The sequence below is a fragment of the Syngnathus typhle genome, linkage group LG2, assembly GCF_033458585.1.
Source record: "Syngnathus typhle isolate RoL2023-S1 ecotype Sweden linkage group LG2, RoL_Styp_1.0, whole genome shotgun sequence".
NCBI classification, from domain to species: domain Eukaryota; kingdom Metazoa; phylum Chordata; class Actinopteri; order Syngnathiformes; family Syngnathidae; genus Syngnathus; species Syngnathus typhle.
In genome coordinates, this window is record NC_083739.1 from 10,839,955 (window position 1) to 10,864,172 (window position 24,218).

A 24,218-nucleotide genomic window follows, 5' to 3' on the forward strand; every position below is an offset into this window, starting at 1 on the left:
TTTCTTTCTGAATGGAATCAAAGGCTTGTTGTTATATTTTCAGTAGATACAAATACTGCATGTTACTATGGCGATGCAGTGGTGCTTGGTTGACAATACATACATTTTATCTTAAATCATCTTTGGCCATTGAAATTTATTAAAGTGCAATTAATATATTTAAAATTTCTTTTTAAATTACAGAGGATATCGCCATGGAGATTTGAAATGGTAGGGAACACTTATTGCCGCACACACACGTGAAAAGAAGCTTGGTCTCATTTCAAACCTGAAGCCACAAAGCAGCGATAAATACGTTTCCTTCCCTCAATTAATTTGATAATGTCACTAAATGAATTTAAAAGACGGCTAATCGGTTTTCTTACAGACATGTGGCGGTATAATTAATGCAAGTGTGTGTGTGTGTGTGTGCGTGTGCGTGTGTAGGTGTGTCACGTCAATACAATACAAAACAATGACTACAATGGAGATGAATGGCATTAGGCATCTGCAGAGCACACTTTTGTGTTGTGGTGCTTCATGAGCTTTGAATAGAAGCTATAATGGCGTTATGTGGCACACAGTGTAACCAGTTTTGTTTTTTTTACTTCTTGTTTTTTTTACTTCTTGTTTTTTTTTTTTTACTTGTTTATTATACTTCTAAAATGATCACTTTTTAATTGATCACCGCTTAACCCTGAGAATGTTTCCAATCAAAGCAACAATGTGCACTAATTTCTCCTTTTAAATAATGTCAATATTTCAAAAAAGTATCGCTACTGCAATAATAGCCCGTACAATATGCATAATGCAAAGACATGTATTAGGTTTCTTATGGAATTGTGTGCTGTTATCTGAATTTGAACAGTCAGATGGAAATTTAAATGCCATCCAATTGTTGAGTATCCACTATGTGTCATTGTGAACATCTGTGATGTGATTGGCCCATCAGGACTTCATTACTTGAATGAAATACATACAGTGACGAGGATACTAGTATAGCTACTGCTTCTAAATAGTAATAGAACGCAACTGCTCCCAGAGGTAGCGGAGTGTTTTGCAGCCAGATGACTGAGAGGATTCTTTAAATCAGAGCTGTTCAGGAAGACAAGAAGGAACGTGAGAGGAAGAGAATGTGCGAGGGCTCGAAATGTCAACCTTAATCCCGCGCATTTATTGTTTTCTCCCCTTTTCAGGGCTTTGTGCTCTTCTTCCCGGTTGACGGTTGTCATGACGATAGGGAACACAGTTTCCATGGCGAGGGGCTAAATGTGATGCTGCATGTGAAAAAAAGGACCTTGTTGACTTCCTGTGGAATCCTTTTCTTTTTTTACCCTTTATGGCAACGCGAGAGGAGGATTCTTCAGCTTTTTAAAACAGTCCTCTAGATGTAATATCTTCCATCTGTCCATTTTATTTAGTGCATATCAGGACAAACACTGGACTGGTGACCGGTAAATGTCAGGGCACATATACGTAGAGGAACAAAAGACTGATCAAACAGTCAAGCCCACAAACAATTAGGAGAGTAGGAGCATTTCACAGCCCAGATGTTTTGGAGCTCTATGTGCCCATGTCAAAAACCGGATATCTGCACCATGTTCAGACGAGCCGTGACAACTGGACTGCCACATTTAAGAAGAATGAAAGGGGCCACTTTGATTGGAGTCCCCTGTGATCACTCCCACAGCGGCGCAGTCCACACTTAGGTGTGCCGGCCTATGCTCATCTGCAAAATAATCATCAAATCTAACTCACCTCCTCATGGAGTTGCCATTCAGCGGTGAGGCAATCTGGACAAAGTACCGATTGCCAATCTGTGTCACAATAACAAAAGATGAATGTTCTTTTTATCCATACGTACTCTGAATCAAAAGTGAGGTTCAAACACACAGTATTTCTAAGAGGGAGGGTCTCCTTATATCCAACTTAATGGCCTCAATCACGATTTACTTCAACTCGTGGTTTGTCAAAGATGCAAGTTAATAATAACCTCCCTCCAAAACAATACTACTGGACTTCCACTGTAATCAAACACTTGTTTAATACCAGCGGGGCACACAATATCAACATAGCGCACAACAGGCTGCGAGCATCCTGCCACATGAGCGAAAAAGCCCATTGACCATAATAACATCTGGAGCCAAAAGTAAAAAAAAAAAGAAAAGAAATCAATCGGCCTCTGTGAGTGGTAATGGAGATGTAACGATCTGTGAAGAGCACAAGAATTATTCCTCACTGGACATTTAACCTAAAGGCTGCCAACCCCCCCCCCCCCACACACACACACACCCCACCCCACCACCACCACCACCACCACATTGAAAGCATCAGATGCTCTGTGGAAAGCTAATGGATGCCACTCTATGTGTGTGTGTGTGTGTGTGTGTCACTTCTTGCGTAACCTGGTGCTCATCCTATTACAGGAACATTTAGTGTCTGTCTATCTGTAGACTAGGTAGTATCGGTCTCTGTATTGCAGAAGAAAAAGGAAAAGGGATGACAAGATCCTCTTTCGGGAATCATTCGGAAAGTATGCACATCTGGATAATGGGATGTGGAATTTTGCCTGACGTGCTTGCATTTTTCCAAAAGCCCATTACAAATGATAAGAGTGGAAAAATCCAGACCTGAAATGAAAGAAGTACTTTGAATAGCAGAGTCACACATACAGTTGATGCACAAATGGATACAAATATTTGTCGTTCTCAACATGATGCTTCAATGAGTAATCACACTGCTTTTATCTAAGGTTGAATGCACATTTTTTCCCTGTTTTCGAAACCACGGGTGCATTCCAGGTTGGCTGATATTTAACAATATTATAGTTTATTTTAAAATTGAAAGAAATTAATACTCCGCAACTCATATAACTAACGTGGAAAATTGCAAAAGCTTTTAAGAGAGCCTTGACTACCTGAAAGTCTCTGCTGAGCTCCGGCCACCGTTTAGCAGTCTTATTAGCGAGCGCCGAGAGAGAGGCCTTGGCCATTACGAGTCATCTGGCATATAAACCGACCATTAGCACGTACATTTTCCTCTGCCTCTTAAATCCTTGAAATAGTGCCTCGTCCATTTGGAATGCTCGCTTCCTGACACGTTGAAAGGAATCAATTAAAAATGGATAATAGACGTGAACAGCTCATGAATATTAATCACCTTTTTTTGTCTTTCGTCAGAAACTCCTCTTGATCGGCTGAAAACTGTCAGGGTTGCGTGACAGGGACACAAGGAAAACAAACTAAAGTCTCAATTTAAAAGATATTAATGCTAATACAGAATGCAAAAGATCCCCAAACTTTGTAGCACCAAGAAACGCTTACTGTCAGATAATATTTTCACAGGCCGGTATTTGATGACGTCATGATTTTTGCAAAGACAAGTATTTTAAAAAAAAACACGATTAAAAATATATATTTTGGTGAACATTCTGGGATTGTTTATTTATTGGAGTAAATTTGTTTATTATTTATATTTGAAAAAAGTACATTGTTATTCTGACATTATTTTTAATAAGCCAAATTTTACATTTTCCTTTTAAAATGTTGAAAGCATCAATAAATCAAATAATCACCGACTGCACATTGTTTATTGACATTGTTTTTTTTTGCAAAAATCATCCATGTGTGAACTACAATCCAATTTCCGCAAAACAGACCAACAACCATGTGATTAATTATGTAATTGTTAGGGCCTGAGACGTGATATTTTTTAAGCAGATAATGATAGTTGTCAGAAATATTTTCGCGGACCAGCCTTTATATAAATAAATAATACATTTATTTAAATAAATAATACAACTTGTCACGTGACCAGGACGAGCGTCTTGACCTGAATTAATTGATCATCGATAATTTTATTAATTTTTTTCCTGTGCGGCTATGTGACCCACAATGCCGGTCCACGGCCCCGGTGGTTGGAGACCTCTGCTCTACTACCTTCAACTGCGCTATACTGACCACGCTCTTGTTAAATATTTAACATGACCTCCGAAATGCAGCGCATTCCACTAACCACTGTGATCCCATCCTTGTGCCTTTAGTAGTTGGACTTGAAAGGCGTTTTGGTATTAATAATTAAAGCACAATATAATTTTATCGTATGTTTGCACTACAATAATGTTACAAGATCAAATGCCTGTAGTGAAGTCCCACAACTTAGAGGGTGTCAGGTCAGGGAGGGTTTCATTTAATAAAATGCATACATAACCTGCTCACAATACAAATCGTAACAGAGCTACTGTGAGTAAAAAGCAAACTACTTTCTTCATACTTTATTGAATGATTCTGATCAATCAGTACATAAGTACTAATTTCTCACACTGATCATTTTTGTCAAACAGTAATGAGTTGTCCCGTCCTGTCCTGTGCTTACTGTCTGTCGGGTCGCAGGACCATCTGCGGAGGCTGACGGCAGCTGAGAGAGAGCCACGGTACTGCTGTCTCTCCGCCCCCGCTCTGCTTCTGCCAGGAAAATGACGCTGGATGTGTGAAAAATATAAACTGGTCTTTTCCTGGATCAGAGGCCTGAGTTTTTGAAAAATGGGAAGCTTGGATATGCAAAATAAAGAGATTGTGTCGAATTGTAGGTCTATCCTGATAATTAGCAATAAATGTATTGCTCAATGATTAAAAAATGGACCTGTTAGTAAGTTAGTTAGCAAAAGGTGTTACCCTGATAATGTGGCAGGATTTCAGTTCAGTTTTGTGAGTGCTGACCTTGTGTAAATAAACATACACCCTCGCCGATAGCCCAACTGTCGACAGGCCCTAATAAGTCCATAACTGCAGTGTTGAAAGTCAAATTGACCCAGTAAAATAAAAATGTACAATTCAATTTACAGTATGTAATAAGTAGATATATTAAGAAGTATTAATAAGTAGACTTAACATAGTTATGGAGTTAATGAGATAAAAACAATGTCTATCGGGGCTGTGTTATATTTTAAATCAATTAGGAAGTCCTAAAATAATGGCTTGTAAATCTCTTATCATGGTCACCCTAAATGTTGTTTTGAAACATAAAGATCCCAAAACAGAGAGACCGCAAAAATGACTTTTTAGTCAAAGTGATTCTTTTATTTTTCATCTTCACTTGTACAGTTTGGTCCCCCCCAAAAAGAGAGAAAATCTAAACCTTCTGACAGTTCACTTATAGTTTCTTATTATTTCTAGTGTGACGCAAACCCATTGATCGCTTACACACCACAAGTGTACATCCCATGAACACACTACCACTTCAACACCACAAAAACTTACACAGATTTGACACATTGTACTTCGTGCATGCGCACGTACACACGCACACACACTCACAAATGCGCGCACACACACTCACTGACAGGCAACGAAGCGACAGAAAATGACTTATTGTACATCAAAAAATAGTTGAAAATATACATATATATATATATATATATTATTTACAGCTCAAGTATAGACTGATACACATTGCAAATTGATCGAAATGTACACCAAGATTTACAGTTTAAATACAACAAATAGAAGAACTATGCATTGTTCACATCAACACTGAACCGTCCAGTCGATTCATTTTCGCTTTCGCTAAGACCCCCGCCACACTTACAGAGAACCCCCCCCTTTCGTCGGGACTAGGGATAGAAGCCTGGCGTCAATAACAAAAATAATAATAATAATTAAAAAACAAATGAACTTTTTTCAACATTACTCTTAAAAATAAATGGCTTCTAGATGAATTGATTTTGTTGACATAAAGGCAATGAAAGTGCAAGGATGTTGGATCTACCAATTACGACTTTCAAGCGAGACCTTTTAGGATCTTCACTAGAACCTTTCATTACGTCCTTGTTTGCGGTCAGCCGATGACCACTGCTAGCTACTCCTTCAGTAGAAGCATTTTGATGGAATTTCAGGAAAAACAAAACTATATGTGAAGAGGTTAGTTGGTGAATGTCAAGGGGTTCCCTGTACTGACTTACAGTTGTCCGACAAGCTTTACAGATAAGGCCTATAGACAACATTGCAACCACGAGCCTGTAGCTAGCTTTGTTAGCGTAGCGCCACAGATAGACGCCATGAGGCCTCACTTTAGATGCCTAACATTAGCATTGTTAAAAAGCTGACAAAGAGCAATGGGTTATTTTAAAATAAGTTCATTGTTCACTTTAGGGCAGAAAAATGTTGTGCTTGTTGATTTTTGAGGGATTACATTGTCAATGTAAGCTTTAGCTAAAGACTCGATGAATTTTAGAAAAAAATAAACGTGCTGGGCCAGGATTGGCCAATTTGCCTTTCGGGAGTGTGGCTTAGCGAAAGCTTAATTCAAGCTATACATAGGCTATGGCTCAAAACGTGATATATCTATATATTAATCACGATTAACACAACAGACAAAACCAACAGACCCAAGAGTTGGAACTGTACAAATAAGCATCGACAAAAGTATTGAGACAGGTCCATACTCAACCAATCAGTCATTCAAGGGTTGGCACTTTGTGCCACGCTATAAATGGCCAGAAGTGGAAATTGTGCAGAATCATGGTAAAATAGTCATACATGGTGGATAAAAGAAGTTATGCATTTGAAGAGCAAACAGGTCAATAACAAGGTTTTCATATATCCATTGTATTTTTTTTTCCCAGCAATACAAAAGTCAAAATATGATTACCGTCATTTTCGGACTATAAATCACGGTTTTTTTCATAGTTTGGGTGGGGGGGCGACTTATACTCAGGAGCGACTTATATACATGTTGTTGTTTTTTTCACTTTTTTGGGCATTTTATGGCTGGTGCGATTTATACTCCGGTGCGAATTACGGTATTTACTTTTTTAATCTGACACGAAGAAATGACTCAATTGAAAACAATGCGAGTGAAAAAGGACGGTGAAAAGCATATCTTCACTTTCAGATGGAACACATGAAGTCAACTCCAATAACGCTTCAAACACATTGGTCGTCGATACAAAATGTCAAAATAGTCTGATCAAGTTCAATTCATTGTACTTTTGATCAGAGCAACTTTTTTTATTTTTGTATTTTCCAACGCAATTATATTGGAAAGAGCAAATAATAGGCAAATTATTGGGCCGAGCAAACCAGTGATTGTATTTTAGTGCTTTCAGCCTTGTCCCTCCGGCCAAGACGACATGATCTATACGTTTCTTATAGTAATTCATTCTGACTGGCTGACGGGCTGGCTGGTCGGCCGATTAGTCGGTCATATTTTTAGCTCACCGGCTGCTGCAGCTCATCGCTCTGGCAGCAAGACGCAGCTGCTGCTTTGTGCTCACGCAAATGTGCTTTTGCTGAAATGTACCTGGGCTCGAGCCATAAAGAAGACGTCATAAATCCTTGCACTGATGATTTTCAAAGTTTGCTTGGTGGTGCTTTGCAAAATCATAGCCTCATTTCAGTTCAGTCTTATTTCACTTTTAAGTGCAATACATTTGTAAACAGTACAATCTATTTGTGTTCAAACATTGACTTATGTAAAATTTGATGTGCAATTTCATGTGCGATACAATTTAATTGTAAAAAACATTTTTGGGGCATTTGACTTGGCAGCAAGGCCAAAATTGAAACATTTGACCTGTGTGCTATTACTTTCCTGAACAGAGCAACATTTATGCAATTTCCATTTCTGTTGTGCAAGGTGGCTGTTATCACGAGGCAACTAACTATAGAATCATTATGAGATATAAGTTGAATAAAACAGACAAGTGCGTGGAGACGTTGACATTGTTGGAGACGTAGACGGAAACCAATAATGAATATCAGCATGATCATCATCAGTAAAGTACGAGAGCATAAACGCAGCGAAACACCTGATCGCTCTCCAACTTTGAACACTGAGAAAGGGTCACAGGAAGGCAGCTTTGCTAACCAGCAGAGACATCTACTGGTTGCAACTGTGTATTCTAAAAGCAAGCAGAACATGCATCAATGTTCAAAACTCCAAAACGTAAGATATAAGGTTTTTGGATAAAATTTAAAAATGGTCGTACAATGCACTTTAAATTTTACCGATGAACTTTTGCATGAGCACGTCCAGCTATTTAATCTTTCCATAATTTGATCATAACTTCTGTTGTCTTGGAGAGCCAAGCGTAATCTAAGGTTTACCTATCTGAAAGAAATCCGATTGACATTGAAGCACAATTGATTTGCGCTGCCTTAATTTACTGAATCTGTCAACCCTTAACCCCTCCTGTCTGGTCTGGACAACTGCACTGAAGTCCTTTACAAGGTTCCTAGCAAGATCTTGCACAGAGCATCATCACCCTCAGCCTCACGCAAATTCATAGGCTTCCCCCCAAAAATGCCTGGGAATCCTATTGAATCGCAGGTTCAAGTGGTGATCAAGTCGCTTCTTGTAGCGGGCTACAGGACTGCGAACATGGACATTAAGGTTCTAGAGGTTCTACAGGTTTAGATTCTAGTGATGATCATGAAAATTGTGAATGTGACTTGAAGAAGGTTTTAAAGGTGCTAAAAGTCTGGATGTTCTACAGAAGGTTTAAGGTTATCAAGGAAGTGCTGGTTGTCCTCTACAAGGTTCTGAAAGTGTCTATTAACAATGTTCTACACGTTCTACAAGACTACTGAAGGTTGTGTCGAAGGTTCTGGTTCAATGCTAGAGCTAAACAGTAAAGCATCTCATGAGCAAAGAGGTGCACAGGCGACAGCAGCACACTCCTGATGTTCATGGTGTCTAAGGCGCGTTGCCAAAGCGGCACCCTGGGCGACACCATTTCTATTTTTACACACCGAGGGTTCACCAGGGTCTCTCTCACACAAAAGACAAGAGTCACACCTCTACTTCCCCCACCGAGGCAATCAAACACAATCCCCCGCGCTTCATTAAACAGGTAGGGAGGGAAAAAAGGCGCGAGAAAAGTGAGACTGTTTTAGAAAGGGATATGTTATGGACAATTGAATTTGGAATGTTTTTTGTACAAATATTTGTGTGTTGCGAGTACCTGCCTTCAATCTATTTTCATCCCATAATTTATACCCTTAAAATTGATAGGTTACAAATTGGACTGATAGGGACTTTGGGTTGTTTTGAAAGAAAAAAAAACTGATTCTGATATTTGTTTTCAAATCTCAGAATGATCTCACCTCATCTGATCCTTGCCTACCGGTTGGTGCTGGAAAGTCTGGAATGACCTGCCTTTTTATGTTTTTAAATTAAGTGGTGTTCAATTGTCTTACGTTTTATGCTTCATTTTTTTATTTATGTACAACTCATTGTTGTAGCTGTGGTTGTCTTTAAAGTGGTTCTAAAAAATTGAGTTGGGATTCAAATGATCCAAAGCTTACTTTCATTTTGATACAAGAGAGCAAAATTTGAAAAAATAAATAGTACACTAAATCACTCAAAGTTCACGTGTCGGATGTCTATTTTGTGCTATGCTGTGATTGGTCAGTCTGTGTTTCTGGCAGTGTGGCTCAGTGAAAGATCACAGATTGATTGTGCTCTTTTCCATATTAGCCCATTTCAGGGTCCTCCACACAATCCCCCAAAACTTGCTCAGCAGGAAAAAACTTGCCCCCACCCTCCAAAACACAAAATTGGGTGAACCTGTCAATCATGACAGGATGCAGCAAAAAGTCTCAAGGACCCATACCTAGAAATGAACAGGAAGGTGGCCATTTTGGTTTGAAGCCACCTTTCTGAGCTAATTCCAAGGCTTACTTTAACAAACTTCTCTCTTCTCAAAAGCCCTGATGGAAGCAAATATTAGTGGCACGAAATTGTGAGCATTTTTGGCCTAAGCCATCTAATGAGGGCGTGGTCAAAGTCTGATGATCATTTGGGGGATTGGCCATGACAAAGTGGGTTCAGAGCTAATGAGCACTGGACATACCTGGACCTGATGCACCCGATGAGTAAAGGTGTGATGAAAACCAAAAACAAAATGAGCATGACAGATTATAGCTCAGATTCGGGTGAGCCGATGTTCTGGTAGCCCGTCTTGGTGCCGGTTCCGTAGTTGGTGTTGGTCATCTCTTGCGTTCCGCCGGGCCCCAAGTAGGGGCGTTGGGATGGCACAGGGGAGGGCGCCTGGCGAGGGGTCTTGCTGAGAATGAAGCGCTGCTCGTCCTGCTCCTCCAGGTTGGACATGTCATTCATCATGCCTTTGCGGTAGGACACAGACAGCTTGTTGGAACCATCAGACAGCAGGTTGAAACAACGGGCTACGAAGACCACGGGCAAGGGCAACATGGCCACCACGATGAGGGAGTAGGCCATGGCTGAAGCCCAGGGAGGGTAGTTGTGGAAACGCTCAGAGCCCTGGACAGAGAAAATAGATGCAGTGCTGAGATACCACATCACATCGTTCAAGGTAAAGCACTTAAAACACTCATTTTACATTTTGCATTCATTCTTATGGAAAAACATATGAAGTTTTTGACTACAAACGCAATCACGGGATGAATTAAGTTTGTAAGTAGAGGATTCACTGCACTTATATTTGTGTGGGCAATTGTTTTAGTATCAAATGGATGCTTTGTTTAAATTAAAAGCCATACCTCTGACTCCACCCAGGCATTGTAGCCCGCAGGGCTGACGACCATCTCGATGACGGTAGCCGTGATGAGCAGCACTAGAATGGCCGGTGACACGTACCTCCACATGTAGTAATAGAAAGAGTATGGCCGGAAGCCCAGCATGTCCTCCAGGTCCTGCATGAACCTACAAGGAGAAGCAGTCCATGGCAAAGTTGTTGACAGAGCGAGCTAGCTGGTGATGGCAAGGGTTAGACACAGCACCAAAGTTTCTGCTGGGAAGTTGGACACCGAGAATAATTGAATTCATAAATCAGATTCATATTGTTTCATTTGAATTATTTGCTTTGAAAATTGTACAATTTGAATTTCAATTTGGTAGGAACTGAAGAGCGGTCAACTTGATCCTGAATTTAAAATTATGAAACGTGCTTTTGTTTCTCTAAAATTAAAATTAAATTGATCCTAATTGAAAATTCAATTTGTGTTCACAGTCAGTTCTTCTCAATACAAATTTAGCTCGCTTGACAAACATCGATGTTCTTTTGGAAGAGCAATCGATTTTAGGACACAGATCTCCAATCGGCACCAAACGGGTCGGCTTTTATTTCAGTGTTAGCTATCGGGCACCTTTTGGTTCCATATATCCAGGCCACAGAGATGTTCTCCAGGATCACCACAACCGTGAGCGGCAAGCCCGCCGAGTAGTCGTCAAACATGGTGACAAAGTAGTTCCCTGAGCGCTGCACAAACAGCAGACCCAACAGGAAGGCAATGATACAGCAAACCACTGAGGGACACAAACATGCTGTCAGAATTTTGACCCACTTCAAGTTGTTGAAGGCATAAAAAGAAAAAGCTTACCGCACAGAATCTCTTTGCGTATCTTGAAGGCATCAAGGATGGGCGTGGTGATGCCCGTCATGGTCCCGATCATGCTTCCCAGACCCAAATTAATGAGCATGAAGAAGAACATGACCGACCAGAAGGGACTGGCCGGGAAGTGTGTCATCGCTTCTGTGAAGGCGATGAAGGCCAGACCGGTTCCTTGCACCGCCTGCATGGTGAGGATGATGATAGTGATGTCTCATGTGACTCAAACAAATACTCGAAAAAATGCATGAATGGGATGTCACCTTTCAAGAAAGCGTCACTCACCTTGTTGAGCTCGTCCTCCAGCACACACGAGTCGAGGCCCAGCTGGGCAAAGTTTTCGTCCTTGACCGTCTTAATGACTCCATACATTTCCGCATAGTCTTGCGTGGTCAGGTGTGAGAAGTTGATGTGAGGAGGGATGAGCTCTTTGCTCAACACACTGGTGTTGAGGTACACCAAGATCTTCTCTGCATTCCTGCACATTTACATGAGTTAGAAATTCAACCTGTTTCTAAACATATGCTGCACACAAGTGTGTGTGTCAAAATAAAAACTCAACTTAACAAAATTGCTCTTTAAGAGCGCCAGGGACATACTCACTCTACGACACATTTCTCATTCATGATGTTCGCCTTGAAGCCCAGGACAGCAAACACCACCAGCGTGGCCAGGATGGATGTGACAAAGTTGATGACGGAAACAAGCGCAGCGTCAAAGTGGCAGTTGTTGTCTCGCTTGTTGTAGCTTGAGAAGGCGATGACGCCGCCAAAGCCGAGGCCCAGCGCGAAGAACACCTGCGTGGCCGCCTCTCGCCACACCTGCGGTTCCAGCATCTTCTCCAGCTGACAATCACACACCATATTTGTCACATCTTTACTGCCCTGGTACGCCCTGGACTTTTCAGATTCGCCCCTAAAAAGAGCCAATTTTCCAAGGGCAAGAAATGTGCTGACCGGTTTTAAAATTTGGACCTGTTGACTGACTTCCCTCCTGCACTGGGTTTCATCACTTTTATTGGTTTACGGTTGGCGCCTCACCTTTGGTGTGAACATGTGTGCGATTCCATCCACTGCGCCCTTCAGCAACAAACCTCTCACCAGGAAGCAGAAGAGCACCACATAAGGGAAGAGAGAGCTGAAGTACATCACCTGAAGGAGACATGGAGGTCATATTGCTCAGTGTTGCCATGGATACACGAGTCAGCAAGCAAATGCACGCAGATACACAGTTCTCGTGAATCGGGGGTCGGGAATGCAAATGGCCCACTTCATCCGGCCCAACAACTATTTACATTGCGATGTCATGGATTTTTCAATGTTAAATAGAATTGAACTGCATGATTGTGAAAAAATGTCACTGTAACAGGCAGTGTGAACTGTTATTTTTTCAATGTACCACTAGAGGGGGCAACTATTTCATGTTTTTCAGAGATCCGGATGTAAAACAAACAATTTACTCCCATTCTTAATCCTATTTTTTGCTATAGATCATAACATAAAATTTGGGCATGATATAATTTTATTAAAATTACCTTTTATATTAATTTAATAAATACTTTTCTCACAAATTATAATCAAATGCCTGATAAACAGAAAATATTATTTTACTGCTACAATAAAACTGTTACATATTTGACATGTATGTCATTATTTTGAACCTCTAGGACCATCTCTGGAAAAGACCAATAAATGGCGACTTGTACCACACCTTCCCAGACGACTGGATGCCTTTAATGACAGCCAAGCACACCAAGATCCAAGCCACAAGAAGGGAAAGAGTCATCTTCCAGTTCAGGCCGCCCGTATCGTCGATACTGCTGGTGATGTTGAGCGTCTGACGGTACCAAAAGTAAGTGGTGGCCGAGCTCTTTTCACACTCTGGCTCCACGACTGCAAGGACCAAACAAGCGTGGCTGTGAGTTGCGTCTACACACATCCAAACCGAACCTTTTAGTTTTTGCTGCACTTACTGGCTTGGGTTCCATTGATGTGGACCGGGCATTCAGCCCAAGGGAGTGGGTACTGGAAGGACTGGACGAAGTAGAAGATGCTCCATCCGATGATCACGTTGTAGTAGAGGCCCACAAAGCCGCAAACCTGCCACGAAGCGAGAGAGGAACATCAGTTCTTTATTCATGGATGAGAATACAAGGCAACAAGATCAATATGAACAAATACAAATACATATTAACCCTAAGTGATCAGAAATCACTCTCACGTTGGACAAAATCCTGAAATCAATTTGAATGATTTATCTAAATATCATGCACATCAAAAAACTCTCACATTCACCCAAAAACTTCTTTCACGGTTTGTATACGCAATGATGGTAAAAGAATGAATACAGGAAATCCAGGCACATTTATGTGAGTGAAAAGGTGTGTGCAGTTTATTCAGTTAGCTTCGCCAAACATGTCGGATTAAATCTCCTGGGGCAGGATTAACTCTGAGTGCCAATGAATTATTGAGCTGCTTGCTCTCAGCAGTCCTGGGTGAGGCGCTATTTATAGCTGCCCGACATTACATTTTGCATGTGAGACAATTTGTGTGCGAGTGTGTGTGTGTTTTCTTAGAATGATACACATTAACCAAGTCTGCTGACTAAATGAACAGACTTTTGATCTAAGCATGACTATGTACAAAAGAAGAATGTTAATAAAAGAGAGGCGCAAATTGAAGAATGGAGCTGTGAGGAAGCTACCAGACGTGTTAATGCTGCAGGCTAGAACTTGGTCTTCTCACCAGGGCAACAGACAGCATTCACTAGATCCTCGTGATTGTCCAACAACTGCGAGCCCAGCGCTGAGAGGAGGAGGACAATTATTTCCTCCCTTATTCACTACCCAAAGTGGGAGGTTACACTCTAAAAACTCTCCAAACTATGTCTGGATTTCCACCACATCTATTTATGAATCAACTTGTTGACCTTAATATTGATTTTCTCTCCTTGCCGACACCCACTAGAAACATAAAGAGAGATACTCCACAGCTAAAATCGAGAACTGAAGAAGCATTTTGTATTGAAGGTGAAATTTATTCCTCAACCAAGCCCGGTTGCCTCTCACATGTTGCTTTGTATTGAGACACGATAATGGTGCCGCTACCATCCATCCAAAGAAGAAGGTCGTACGCTTACCATCAGGCTCGAAACCCCGATGCCTCCCAACAGGGGGTAGACGTAGTTCCACACGCCAATGCTGCCACGTCGGATCCTCTGACCCACCGCCAGTTCCAGGAAGAACAGCGGGATGCCGATGAGGATGAGGAGGATGAAGTACGGAATCAGGTAGGCACCTATGAAACAAGGGAGAAGAGTGTATGGCGGTGGACTTTGTTTGACTCCCGAACGAATGGGCGGACGTTATTAATTCAGATGGGAAAATTTTGTTTTGAAAGTCAACCAAATGAGAGTGGGACTGTAATACATTCACCAAACCCCTGTTTAGTAGGTTCACCTACCTCCACCGTTCTTTTGACACAGGTATGGAAACCTCCAGACGTTCCCAAGCCCAACTGAGAAGCCCACCTGCGCCAGGATGTACTCCATCTTATTGTTCCAGGCCGGCCTCCCGTCCTCAGCGTCAGGGTCCGGGGAGGGCAGAAGGGCTCTTACTGGGGCAGTGGAGCCCGGACTGAGCCCCATGCTCATCTGACTGCTCTTGTAGTCCATGGGGTGCTCCAGAGATAGCAGGTCGGCCACGGACTCGGTGACCGGCTCGCTGCTGTGCTCCAGCTGGGTTACTCGAGTGTTGTTCGGCATGGCTGAGCACACGTGTGGGAGCTTGAGCCAAGGAGGGTTGAAGCAAAGAAAGAAAGTTGGGAGATGTCTGATTGGGAGATTGGAAGATGTGCGTCTGAAAAAAACAAAATGGTTGGAAAGTCAGGTTGCGTACTGCCCATCATTTTTGCAACAACAAGCCCAAAAGGTTTCTCGTGAATATTTTATGAGGAGACTTTGCTCACAGCAAAAACCTTGAGGTTTTCAAATTTGTCTCTTCACGGATCATTTTTTGGACTCTATTCTCCTTTATTTGCCCATTTATTGTTTTCAAGAGCTGACAATAAAACATCTTTTGGTAACATATTGTGGCATCCTCATGTTTTTGAGAAGTTTTTTTCATTGTTGCTATTTTCTCATCTTTGTTTGAGTTTTTGTTTTTTTTGCAGTAATTTGTGGGGCCCATGGTGGTTTTTGGGACATTTGGACATTAAGTAGTTGAGAGAGAACGAGAGTTTCGCCGGGTCTTGACTGTAACTGCCGCTGTTGTGTTTCAGTAAATGTATTATTTTAACAACATGCGTGGAGTGATTCGCGTCCATGCGTTTGACAACTTAAACATACCTCATGCATGGAAAGTAAATTTTCTTCTCTCCGAATGCAGCTGCTACTAGCGCATGTGCCTGTATTCCCTAACATTTATTATGGTATGTAAATGGAAAAGGTGAGTCTAATGACATAACTATTTGTAAACAAAACTTATCAATGCCACTTTTACATATTTTGCTTCTTTAAATAGGATGTAAATATCAGTGTTGCCCAGTCATGCAAAGCACAACAGTAGTACTGCAGCTCAGAACGAAGCAATGCACTAATCCACTTCATTACAGCAGCCAATTCCCTCTTAGTTGATGTTATTACTCTAAAGTTGAATCATGTGACAATCATGGGCAGCGGGACGGCTTTTATTTGTGTGATGACCCGTCCAAGGAAACTGTGTTGCGATTCAAAGACAAGATGAGAGTAAATCTAGGAGCTGTTAAATGTCAAGCAAAAATCTGCACTCTAAAGTCTTTATTGACTGTACAGTCAAGCAAGTATAAACAGAAGTCAACCAGTCCAATACTAATTCAGTAAAAACAATTTTAAAAACATTTATTTAGCTTTTAATGACCCCCCCAAAATGAACACTAGCACCTCATTGGTCGCACAAGTATGAAATCAATTAACACTATTGTCATATTTATGTATTTTTGTGAGAAAAGTATCAGACTGAAGTTAGACAGTCGAACATATTAAAATATATTTTCCCTAACTACATTTAACTTCCCTATTACAATCTTCGGTTTCTTAACTCCCTGGCTTTGTTCACTTATTCATTTAGAAAAAAGTGACACGAAAAGCCACAGAAAGCTAGAGCAAACCATAAATATCATTTGATGTTAGCTGAAATAACATCCAGTGATACGAAGCGGAAATGATGAAACAAAATATTATTGAGCTCGTGCGTCCTCATCGCTGCCACCTAAAAGATGTCATGAAAGGATTTGACTCATCAGAAACACTCAGCATGGCTGCGATGGTTGTGTTGCTTAAACATGACATGAAAACATTGTGAGACAATGAGGCTACTGGGCAAAAGCCTCAGATAAATATCACAGTCACAATGCATAATGCAGCTTGATTGAGGGCGGCTGCTCGCAGACAGACTACTGCAAGAGAACAACGCTCCAAACTGAAGTAGCTCCAAGAAGTCAATGGTAACTCAAATCATTTAATTAAAAAAACACTTTTGACGAAAAGCACAGTTGCCGGTATTTCCAATCACTCTCTTTAACATATTAAAAAAAACATGTAAAAAGTGAAAATGATGGTAGCAATACAAGCCAGAGGGCAGTTTCAGTCAATTTCAGTCGACAGGATAGAGAATTATTATCAACATAACTCTGGTGCAAACCAAGCAGACGGGAAGCCCACCCGAGTCGCCCCCACTGGTATCATGCACATGGCATTCCTTAAGGAGGGCGATAAAACCCTGCAGTCACGACACCAAGCAGCAGTCGTGACCTTATTACAAAACTGAAATTAAACTTAAATTTGATGTATACAATCGATCTACTCTTAACAGCTTCACATGCTTTGTGAGAATTGTTTCCTTTTATTTTTTTATCCATTCTCAACAGCTGAAAAAAAGTGGAAAGCTTTAGAATGTCAATCTCCAGACTTAAACCGTATTCAGCGTGTATTATGCTTAACGGTGTAACACCTTTCATACTAAATCAAGCATTCAAAAAGAGCCTGTGCAGGAAATGAATTGCAAAAGAAAAATGCATATGCAGTGTAGGAAATAATTAGGATAGTGTTTGGTCACTCACTGAGCACAGTACAGACAGATTGATCCGAAAATCAATGAGTGCGTTGTATTGACGTTTGTGTTTTGACTTTCAACTTTGAATTTGAGGCTTTGTTTAGTTATTTGTTTACTTTTGTATCATTTTTGTCACATGGTCAAAAACATGTGACAACAACGTTCTCAGTCATAAATTATGAGCCAGCAGCTCTGCTACAGATGTAGCCTAACATGCAGCATGAAAATAACATAGCGACAGTGTTCTTTAGTCAAACCAAAGCATGACAGCACAGGTTCACGGTTTCTCTCACGGTCCATATCTGTTGGGACTTTCTTTTAATCGGGTTGCTAGGCAATGGCTCATCTTACAAAATGGAGATGCAGCCTCGCTGGCCGCTTGTTTCTCCTCTCGCCATGGCAAACAGACACGACATCCACTTGAGGGGATGGCTGTAAATCTGGCTGTACGTGCCATGGCAGAGGCGGAGGTGATTGTTGTGCTGCTTGCCGGGATGACACTAAAGCCAAGCGGCCAGCTAAGGCAAAGTGACACATTCTCTCTGGTCACATTTTAAGGGATTCTTCTTTGCTGGCAAACAAATTGTTGCAAACTTACCTACTCTCAAATCCAGCTCAAAAGCCTTGCTAAGGTGCCATGTTAGAGCAGCATATTCTATATAATAATATATGTTATTTCTGTCTCATTTTGTCTAATTCATCTGTAGATCTGAAACCCTGTCTGCAGTATTGAAGACAAAGGAATTGACTTTGCCGTTCCAATACTTTTGGAGGGGACTGATTGTTTGCCATAGTACTACAAATCCTACTAATAAAGATGATTGTGATTCCGATTGTGATTAAAATCACGTAGCTTGAAGAAAAAAAAAAAGACGTGCGAGGGCAGCAGAATTAATTATTTACATTTGAATTTATTCATCCATACAGTCTTCGTTAAAGCCAGTGCTACTCAATTATTTTCTAGTAGTAGCATTTGTTTAGAAATTTGTACGCCTCTGCATAACATTGTTTCCTGGGGTCACACGCTTTCCTCCAGGCATCCCACCGCAACCCCCTTGGGGGGGGGCTTGCTATTTGGGAAGCAATGATTGAAGTTAAACATGGCAGGGCCTTAAGCCCTTTAGCACGTGGCCATTTTAGGCCACCGTGAGTCATGCTGTAGTAGGATTATTATTCTTGACAAATTTGTTATTGCTGACAAACTTAGGCTCCACACTTCAGCCCATTTATCAGTAAAACTAAATGGAAATGTGAATATTTAGTTTGCGAGGAAGTTGGCAGTATGCACCCCTACACGTTTTACTTGCACACCTAAAATTTTAGGTTAGGGGGTCATTGTGCTCCCATAAAAAAATTGTTGTCTGGGGCCAAGGAATATTTAACATTTGACATTTTCTTGGCTTTATACCCTATTCAAGTTGTTACTTATAGAAGGATTTAACCTGACATGCAAAAACAAAGTCGACAGCATAAAAAGACCAGTTCAGTGGATAAGACAAAATTTATGAAATATTAAAATGGCAGACCCTGCTGGTTTATCTTCGAAATTTGTATTGGTCCAGTCGGGCCATCTAGCGACAGAGTCTTGGTGGCCCTGTCAATGTAATCATACATGTATGCTTTTTGAATGAGGGAGAAAGCCGGAGTCTACCTTGAGAAATTCCCACACAAAGTCCACACAGATAGGCCAGAGTCGGGATTCAAACCCTGAGCCTCAGAACTGTGATGCAAATGATGTAACGCAAACATTCAGACGGCTGGGGTATTGACAGAATTTCAATCGCAATGGATTAATTGATTGATTGATTGATTGATTGATTGATTGATTGATTGATTGATTGATACGAGTTCTGCACTTGGTTGTGGAATAACTGTGGATGCATAGTCGCCCACCCGCACGCCCGCCCGCACACGCGCACACACTCGCACGCACCCACCTATAATGCAGTGTCCAACCAGACACATCCTCAATCTCAACACGCTATATGACCTCTACTAACGTGTCAAGGTCACATGCATGGGGTGTCTGCGATGTCTCCATCTTTCCCGGCGAGGGAGGGGGGGGGGGGGGGTCGGTGCATTGAGACAAACCCCTGACTACGTCTCGCGATGCGCGCCAGGTGTGAGGAAAAAAAATGGCAGCGTTCGCTGGAGTGTGCGGGGGTGCGCCACACGACGACGACATGCACATGAAATGGAAGGTAAGAGTGACGCACGTACCTCGGGTGGATTTTTAGGGATGTTACGACGCGACGCGGAGGCTCTTCATGGGTGACGGGCGGCGGCGTCCATGTGCAGCATCCCTGCCACGCTCACGGGTGGGCGCGCGACACGCGAAAAGTGCGCGTGGATCGCAAGAACATCGAAGAGGAGGAGCTGCACCGCGTCTTTGCTTTCCACGTGGTTGTGATGGTGCGCAGCGCAAAGCCCCCGGACAGGACGGACGCAAAAGAAGAAAAACATTACTAGAGCAAGTCACGACCATGTATGACGCAGGTTTGAGTCATCCGCCAATGTGCTCGCGTCAGCGGACGAGGTGAACAACAAAAAAACAGCCCCCCCCCCCCCCCCAAAAAAAAAAAAACAGGTTGGAAAAAAGCAAAAGACGCACGTCGTAATGGCAAGTTGCTGTACAGTACCACGATATTCTTTATTCTATTCATTTTATACAACCTTGAGGAAGAAAATATTTGATTTTGGTTGTTTGAATAAAATGAAATTGTCGGTTTTGTTACTACCGAGAACATCGCTCCCAAATACAGTTATGTCATTTAGAGCTTATTTGCAGAAAATGAAAAAAATGTAGCTACAGAAAAAAAAACATATAACCTCATCTTTCTCAAAAATGATAAACATCATGATTGTAAAGATTTCTATCACCACCGTCCATACATCCATTTTCTTAACCGCATCCTGGCACCTTTATTACCTGTACTGGTAATGTTTTAAGTGACATCAGTTGCCGTACATGTAAAAGTTAAACAATCTAATATCAAACGCCTCAAAATGATAAAAGACTTTTAATTGCAATAAAGACATCTATCAACGCTTCTCACTCAGTGTTGCTTCATGACAAACATCAGATATCAATCCTTCCTCGAAATGAGACTTATCACCCCAGTCGTTATAGTAGTGAAAGTTTGAATGTGCAATTATCTGCATTAATGGCAAATTTTGAGCATTTAAAGATGCTAATTTACTGCTTTTTTTTCTATCTAAATCTTGGCTGTTCCTGTGATTTATTTGGATTTTTTGTGGTTTTCAAAGTGATTTCATCAGATTCTATCGAACAAATGGCAAGGACATTGCAGTTTATTTGCTTTTACACGCGCACTCACACGCACGCACGCACACACACACACACACACACACACTGCGTCATCCTACAACAAGTATGCACAGTGTGTTTCCTGTCTCCTTCAATCCACTCATGTGACTCCGTTTCAGAGGGCTGCCTGCTGGGATCAGTTTCCATGGCAACTACAGATCATATGATGGTTATTCATGTGCATGCACTTCTTTTTGTTCAATCACTTTCTTCTCTCACACTCACACCTATCGACTCAGAATGGGTCATTGTCTTATATCAGATTTTTTTTTCTTGTTTCAATTGATGCAATTTACCAATAAACCAGCCACACATAAGATGGCGGAGTAAATGTTACGGCCAATCAAAAACCACCCACAAATGTAATTTTAAAAATCAGGACTACTGACTTACAGGTCTTGCAGGAGCCAAACAATAAAACATTTAAACAATGCAAAATCAGCTAATTAAATCCCCAACTGAAATAATACACATTGTGAGGTTTTTTTTTTCCGATTGGTCATAGAATTTTTGAATGAAGCAGTTCTCTTTAGCAAGTCAATACTGAGTTCTTGGGATCTGCTGCGTCATCGGCATTAATGGTTCATGTTCCTCCATGTCGCTTCATGTGTAGTAGAAAGTACAGATCTTTGTTTTCAATGTCAACAAAATCATCAGAAAATACAAATTCTCTATGCACAGATACCTGCAAAATTATTCTTGTACTTAAGCTGCATTACTTCTCACCACTGTGTGAGTGCTCTGTATTCTCTACTCCCCTGACGCCGTCTAGTCTCCCTCAGCAAAGGCGGGTTGCCAGGTGACAAATTAAACAAGCTGACGAGCACCGCCGGGCTAAAACCCGATCCACTTCCCGAGGGGTGTCTGTGCGCAGCTGAGCTCCAGCGGCCCTCGCCTTCTCATTATGATTACAGAAAAAAACCTTGATCGCATTTCAAACTCATCTTAACGCATTACCCTTACAAATGGATTACAGATGATTTGATTTTTAAAAAGTTCACCAGAAGTGAGCACTTACATGCGTGTGTCAAGCACTCCATGACTTGAACTCACAAAAAAAATTACTGCTTTCCCAGTTATTGGATTTTTAACTGAGTGATACAGAAATATATTAAAATGTATTCATCACTAACAACTCTATCTACTCAATATCTTTGACGTTAAGCAGCTAGTCAATAGCAGCTAAGACGTTAATTACCAACACTACCTTTCTTTGCATCATCTTGAAAGGTTCACCACTGTGCTTTCTCCAACCTGTCTGTTCCGCTAACTAGTCTTAGAACTAGAAGGCCGTATTTTGGCGACATCTTGTGGCATTCTAAGGAATTACAGAAAGTACACAAAATTATGTAGACCGGCCCAAATTGGTGAGTTTTCCAGAAAGTAGCCAAGGGTCAACTTTCACAGAAGAATGTGTGTGTGGTGAACTACAAATAAGTGACGAGGTCTATTGCATATGACTGTATGTGAGTGCATGAGGAGTCTGGGGAGGCGGCTCTAAATAGATTAGACAATAGTTCTTGTCAGCGGGAATCAGATTATTATCGCCTCACTTGTTAGCTGTCAGCTGCTGTGATGCATGCGTCGAGCGCGGTGATGCTTTTTGTGTGTGTTGTTACGGCACCTGCACCTGAGATCCTTGGGGAGTCGCCATTTCTTCACATGCACGTTTCTGCTGTTGATTGGAGAATGATTTTTTTTTTGAACAGCCAGATAAATACAATAGGATAAAAACGTGCATTATGCGGATATGCCGCTAGAGGGCAGTAAATCGTTCATGGTGTGGGAGTGAGAAGCGTGTTTGGTGTTCGAAGCCCACCATATGTGATGGTCCTGCGTGTTTGAAATATAAGATGGGGGGAGGGAATGAAAGGGCGGGTGAGTCTGGGGATGTAACAGTGTCTCCCAGGACACCTAATACTTTGCATGCTCCAGGGCCGGCCAGAAGAAAAAGAGCAGAATTAGATTAGCCATCCAAATAGGCCGGGTATTTGTTTTAATCAGTCTGGTGACACAGGGAGAGCTTCATAGCATGGAGTCCATAAGAAGGCCCAGAGAGAGAGAGGAGAACCCACATGAGATGCTCCGAGGAGGCAGACTGTGAAAGACAAGGAGAAAAGGAAAAGCAGAGATGGCGAGGGCAAGCGGGGTGATTGGTCCCCGGGCTATGGCTGCATAATGGTGGCTGTCTATGGGTGGGGGCGGTTCGCCTTCAAGAGTTCACTGTCAGGTCTTCAAACTAAGAGCACGCTGGTCACTTCCACCTAACAAAGCAGCATTGATCCTTACCTTTGTAAGATGAATGATCAGAACTAGGGCAGAAAGCTTGTATTTAAAAATGGGATTGTGCATCTACTGTATCTCTGGTAGCTTCCTCCCTGTACAACCTCAACCATTAAATCAATTGACAGAAAAACTAATTGCCTTTGTTTCTTTACAAATTTCCGAGCAGACGCTGTCTGGTGGATGAATTACTGCCCACTAGTGGATTGTCTGCATACTGCATGGATGTCTTAGTATGTACAGTAAGTAATGTCACTTTTCAAAATAACAATCACATTAACAATACTGGGCCTCAAACGTTACAATACATTTGGCATTATATTAAGGACCTTCCTTAGTAAAATCTGAGTGAGGGAATGCTATCTTCTCCCAGTTCAAGCCATCTAATCTAATCTTACATTTTCTTCTCTCATTTTTGATAATTAAGAATGATGATGCACTTTCTAGAACGGGTTGCCAGCATTGTGCTTGTGGACAATTATGCCTACAAGGACCACGTAAGTAGCTCACAGCAGCGGCATGTTTTCTAAAACAGCTCATCGTGATGAGATAGTGATTTATCAGGAATGTTGGAGAGGGGATTTTTTTTTTAAACATTCATAGAGATTTATAGAAATTGTTACATATTGATGTGTATCTGATGTGTATCTGTTTCCTTTTGTTTCTCTTATTTGGGAAATAATTAACCTCATATCATTATTTATTAAAAATAATTTACAAATAAAGGTAATTTGAGCAAATTTGGTATTTCAGATGTGTGTATTAATTATTCTGGTAGCTCTTTGCAATTTTTCAGTTTCAAAAAGGTTGACAACAGGTTTAGTTAAAGTGGCTGTTTGCTCTGAAGGGCAATAATGGATTACCTCTCACAGCCACAACAAAAAAATGCAACATTTCACAATATCAAATGAGAGCATTTATAATATGATTATTGGACACAACACGACAGTCATCTTCATTTTATCTTAAATCCTACCACATCTTTTTTTCAAACAAATGTAAATCACAGTTGGCATTCTGTCTCTAAAACCAGAGAACATGAAAACTCCACCCAAGAAGGACGGTGCCAAAAAGTCGACCAGTATACCTCAAAACTGCCAGACTCTCTAAAATGTTCGAGGCACTCTACATGACTGATATGTTCGAAAGACGTTTTGGAAACTAACAACGC

The 24,218-nt window shown here is 41.3% G+C and overlaps 1 protein-coding gene across 1 annotated transcript; it reads right to left on the reverse strand.

Moving 5' to 3' along the window:
• Nucleotides 1-5,071: 5,071 nt before the first annotated feature.
• On the reverse strand, nt 5,072-15,178 carry slc6a17 (solute carrier family 6 member 17). Its single transcript, XM_061301868.1, has 11 exons — nt 14,810-15,178; nt 14,487-14,644; nt 13,321-13,447; nt 13,059-13,240; nt 12,389-12,499; nt 11,952-12,193; nt 11,634-11,826; nt 11,340-11,532; nt 11,106-11,265; nt 10,500-10,662; nt 5,072-10,260 (listed from the first exon to the last, which is right to left on the reverse strand). Exons 1-11 carry the CDS (start codon nt 15,108-15,110, stop codon nt 9,898-9,900), a joined length of 2,193 nt encoding a protein of 730 aa, XP_061157852.1. The 5' UTR covers nt 15,111-15,178; the 3' UTR covers nt 5,072-9,897.
• Between the last annotated feature and the right edge of the window lie 9,040 nt (nt 15,179-24,218).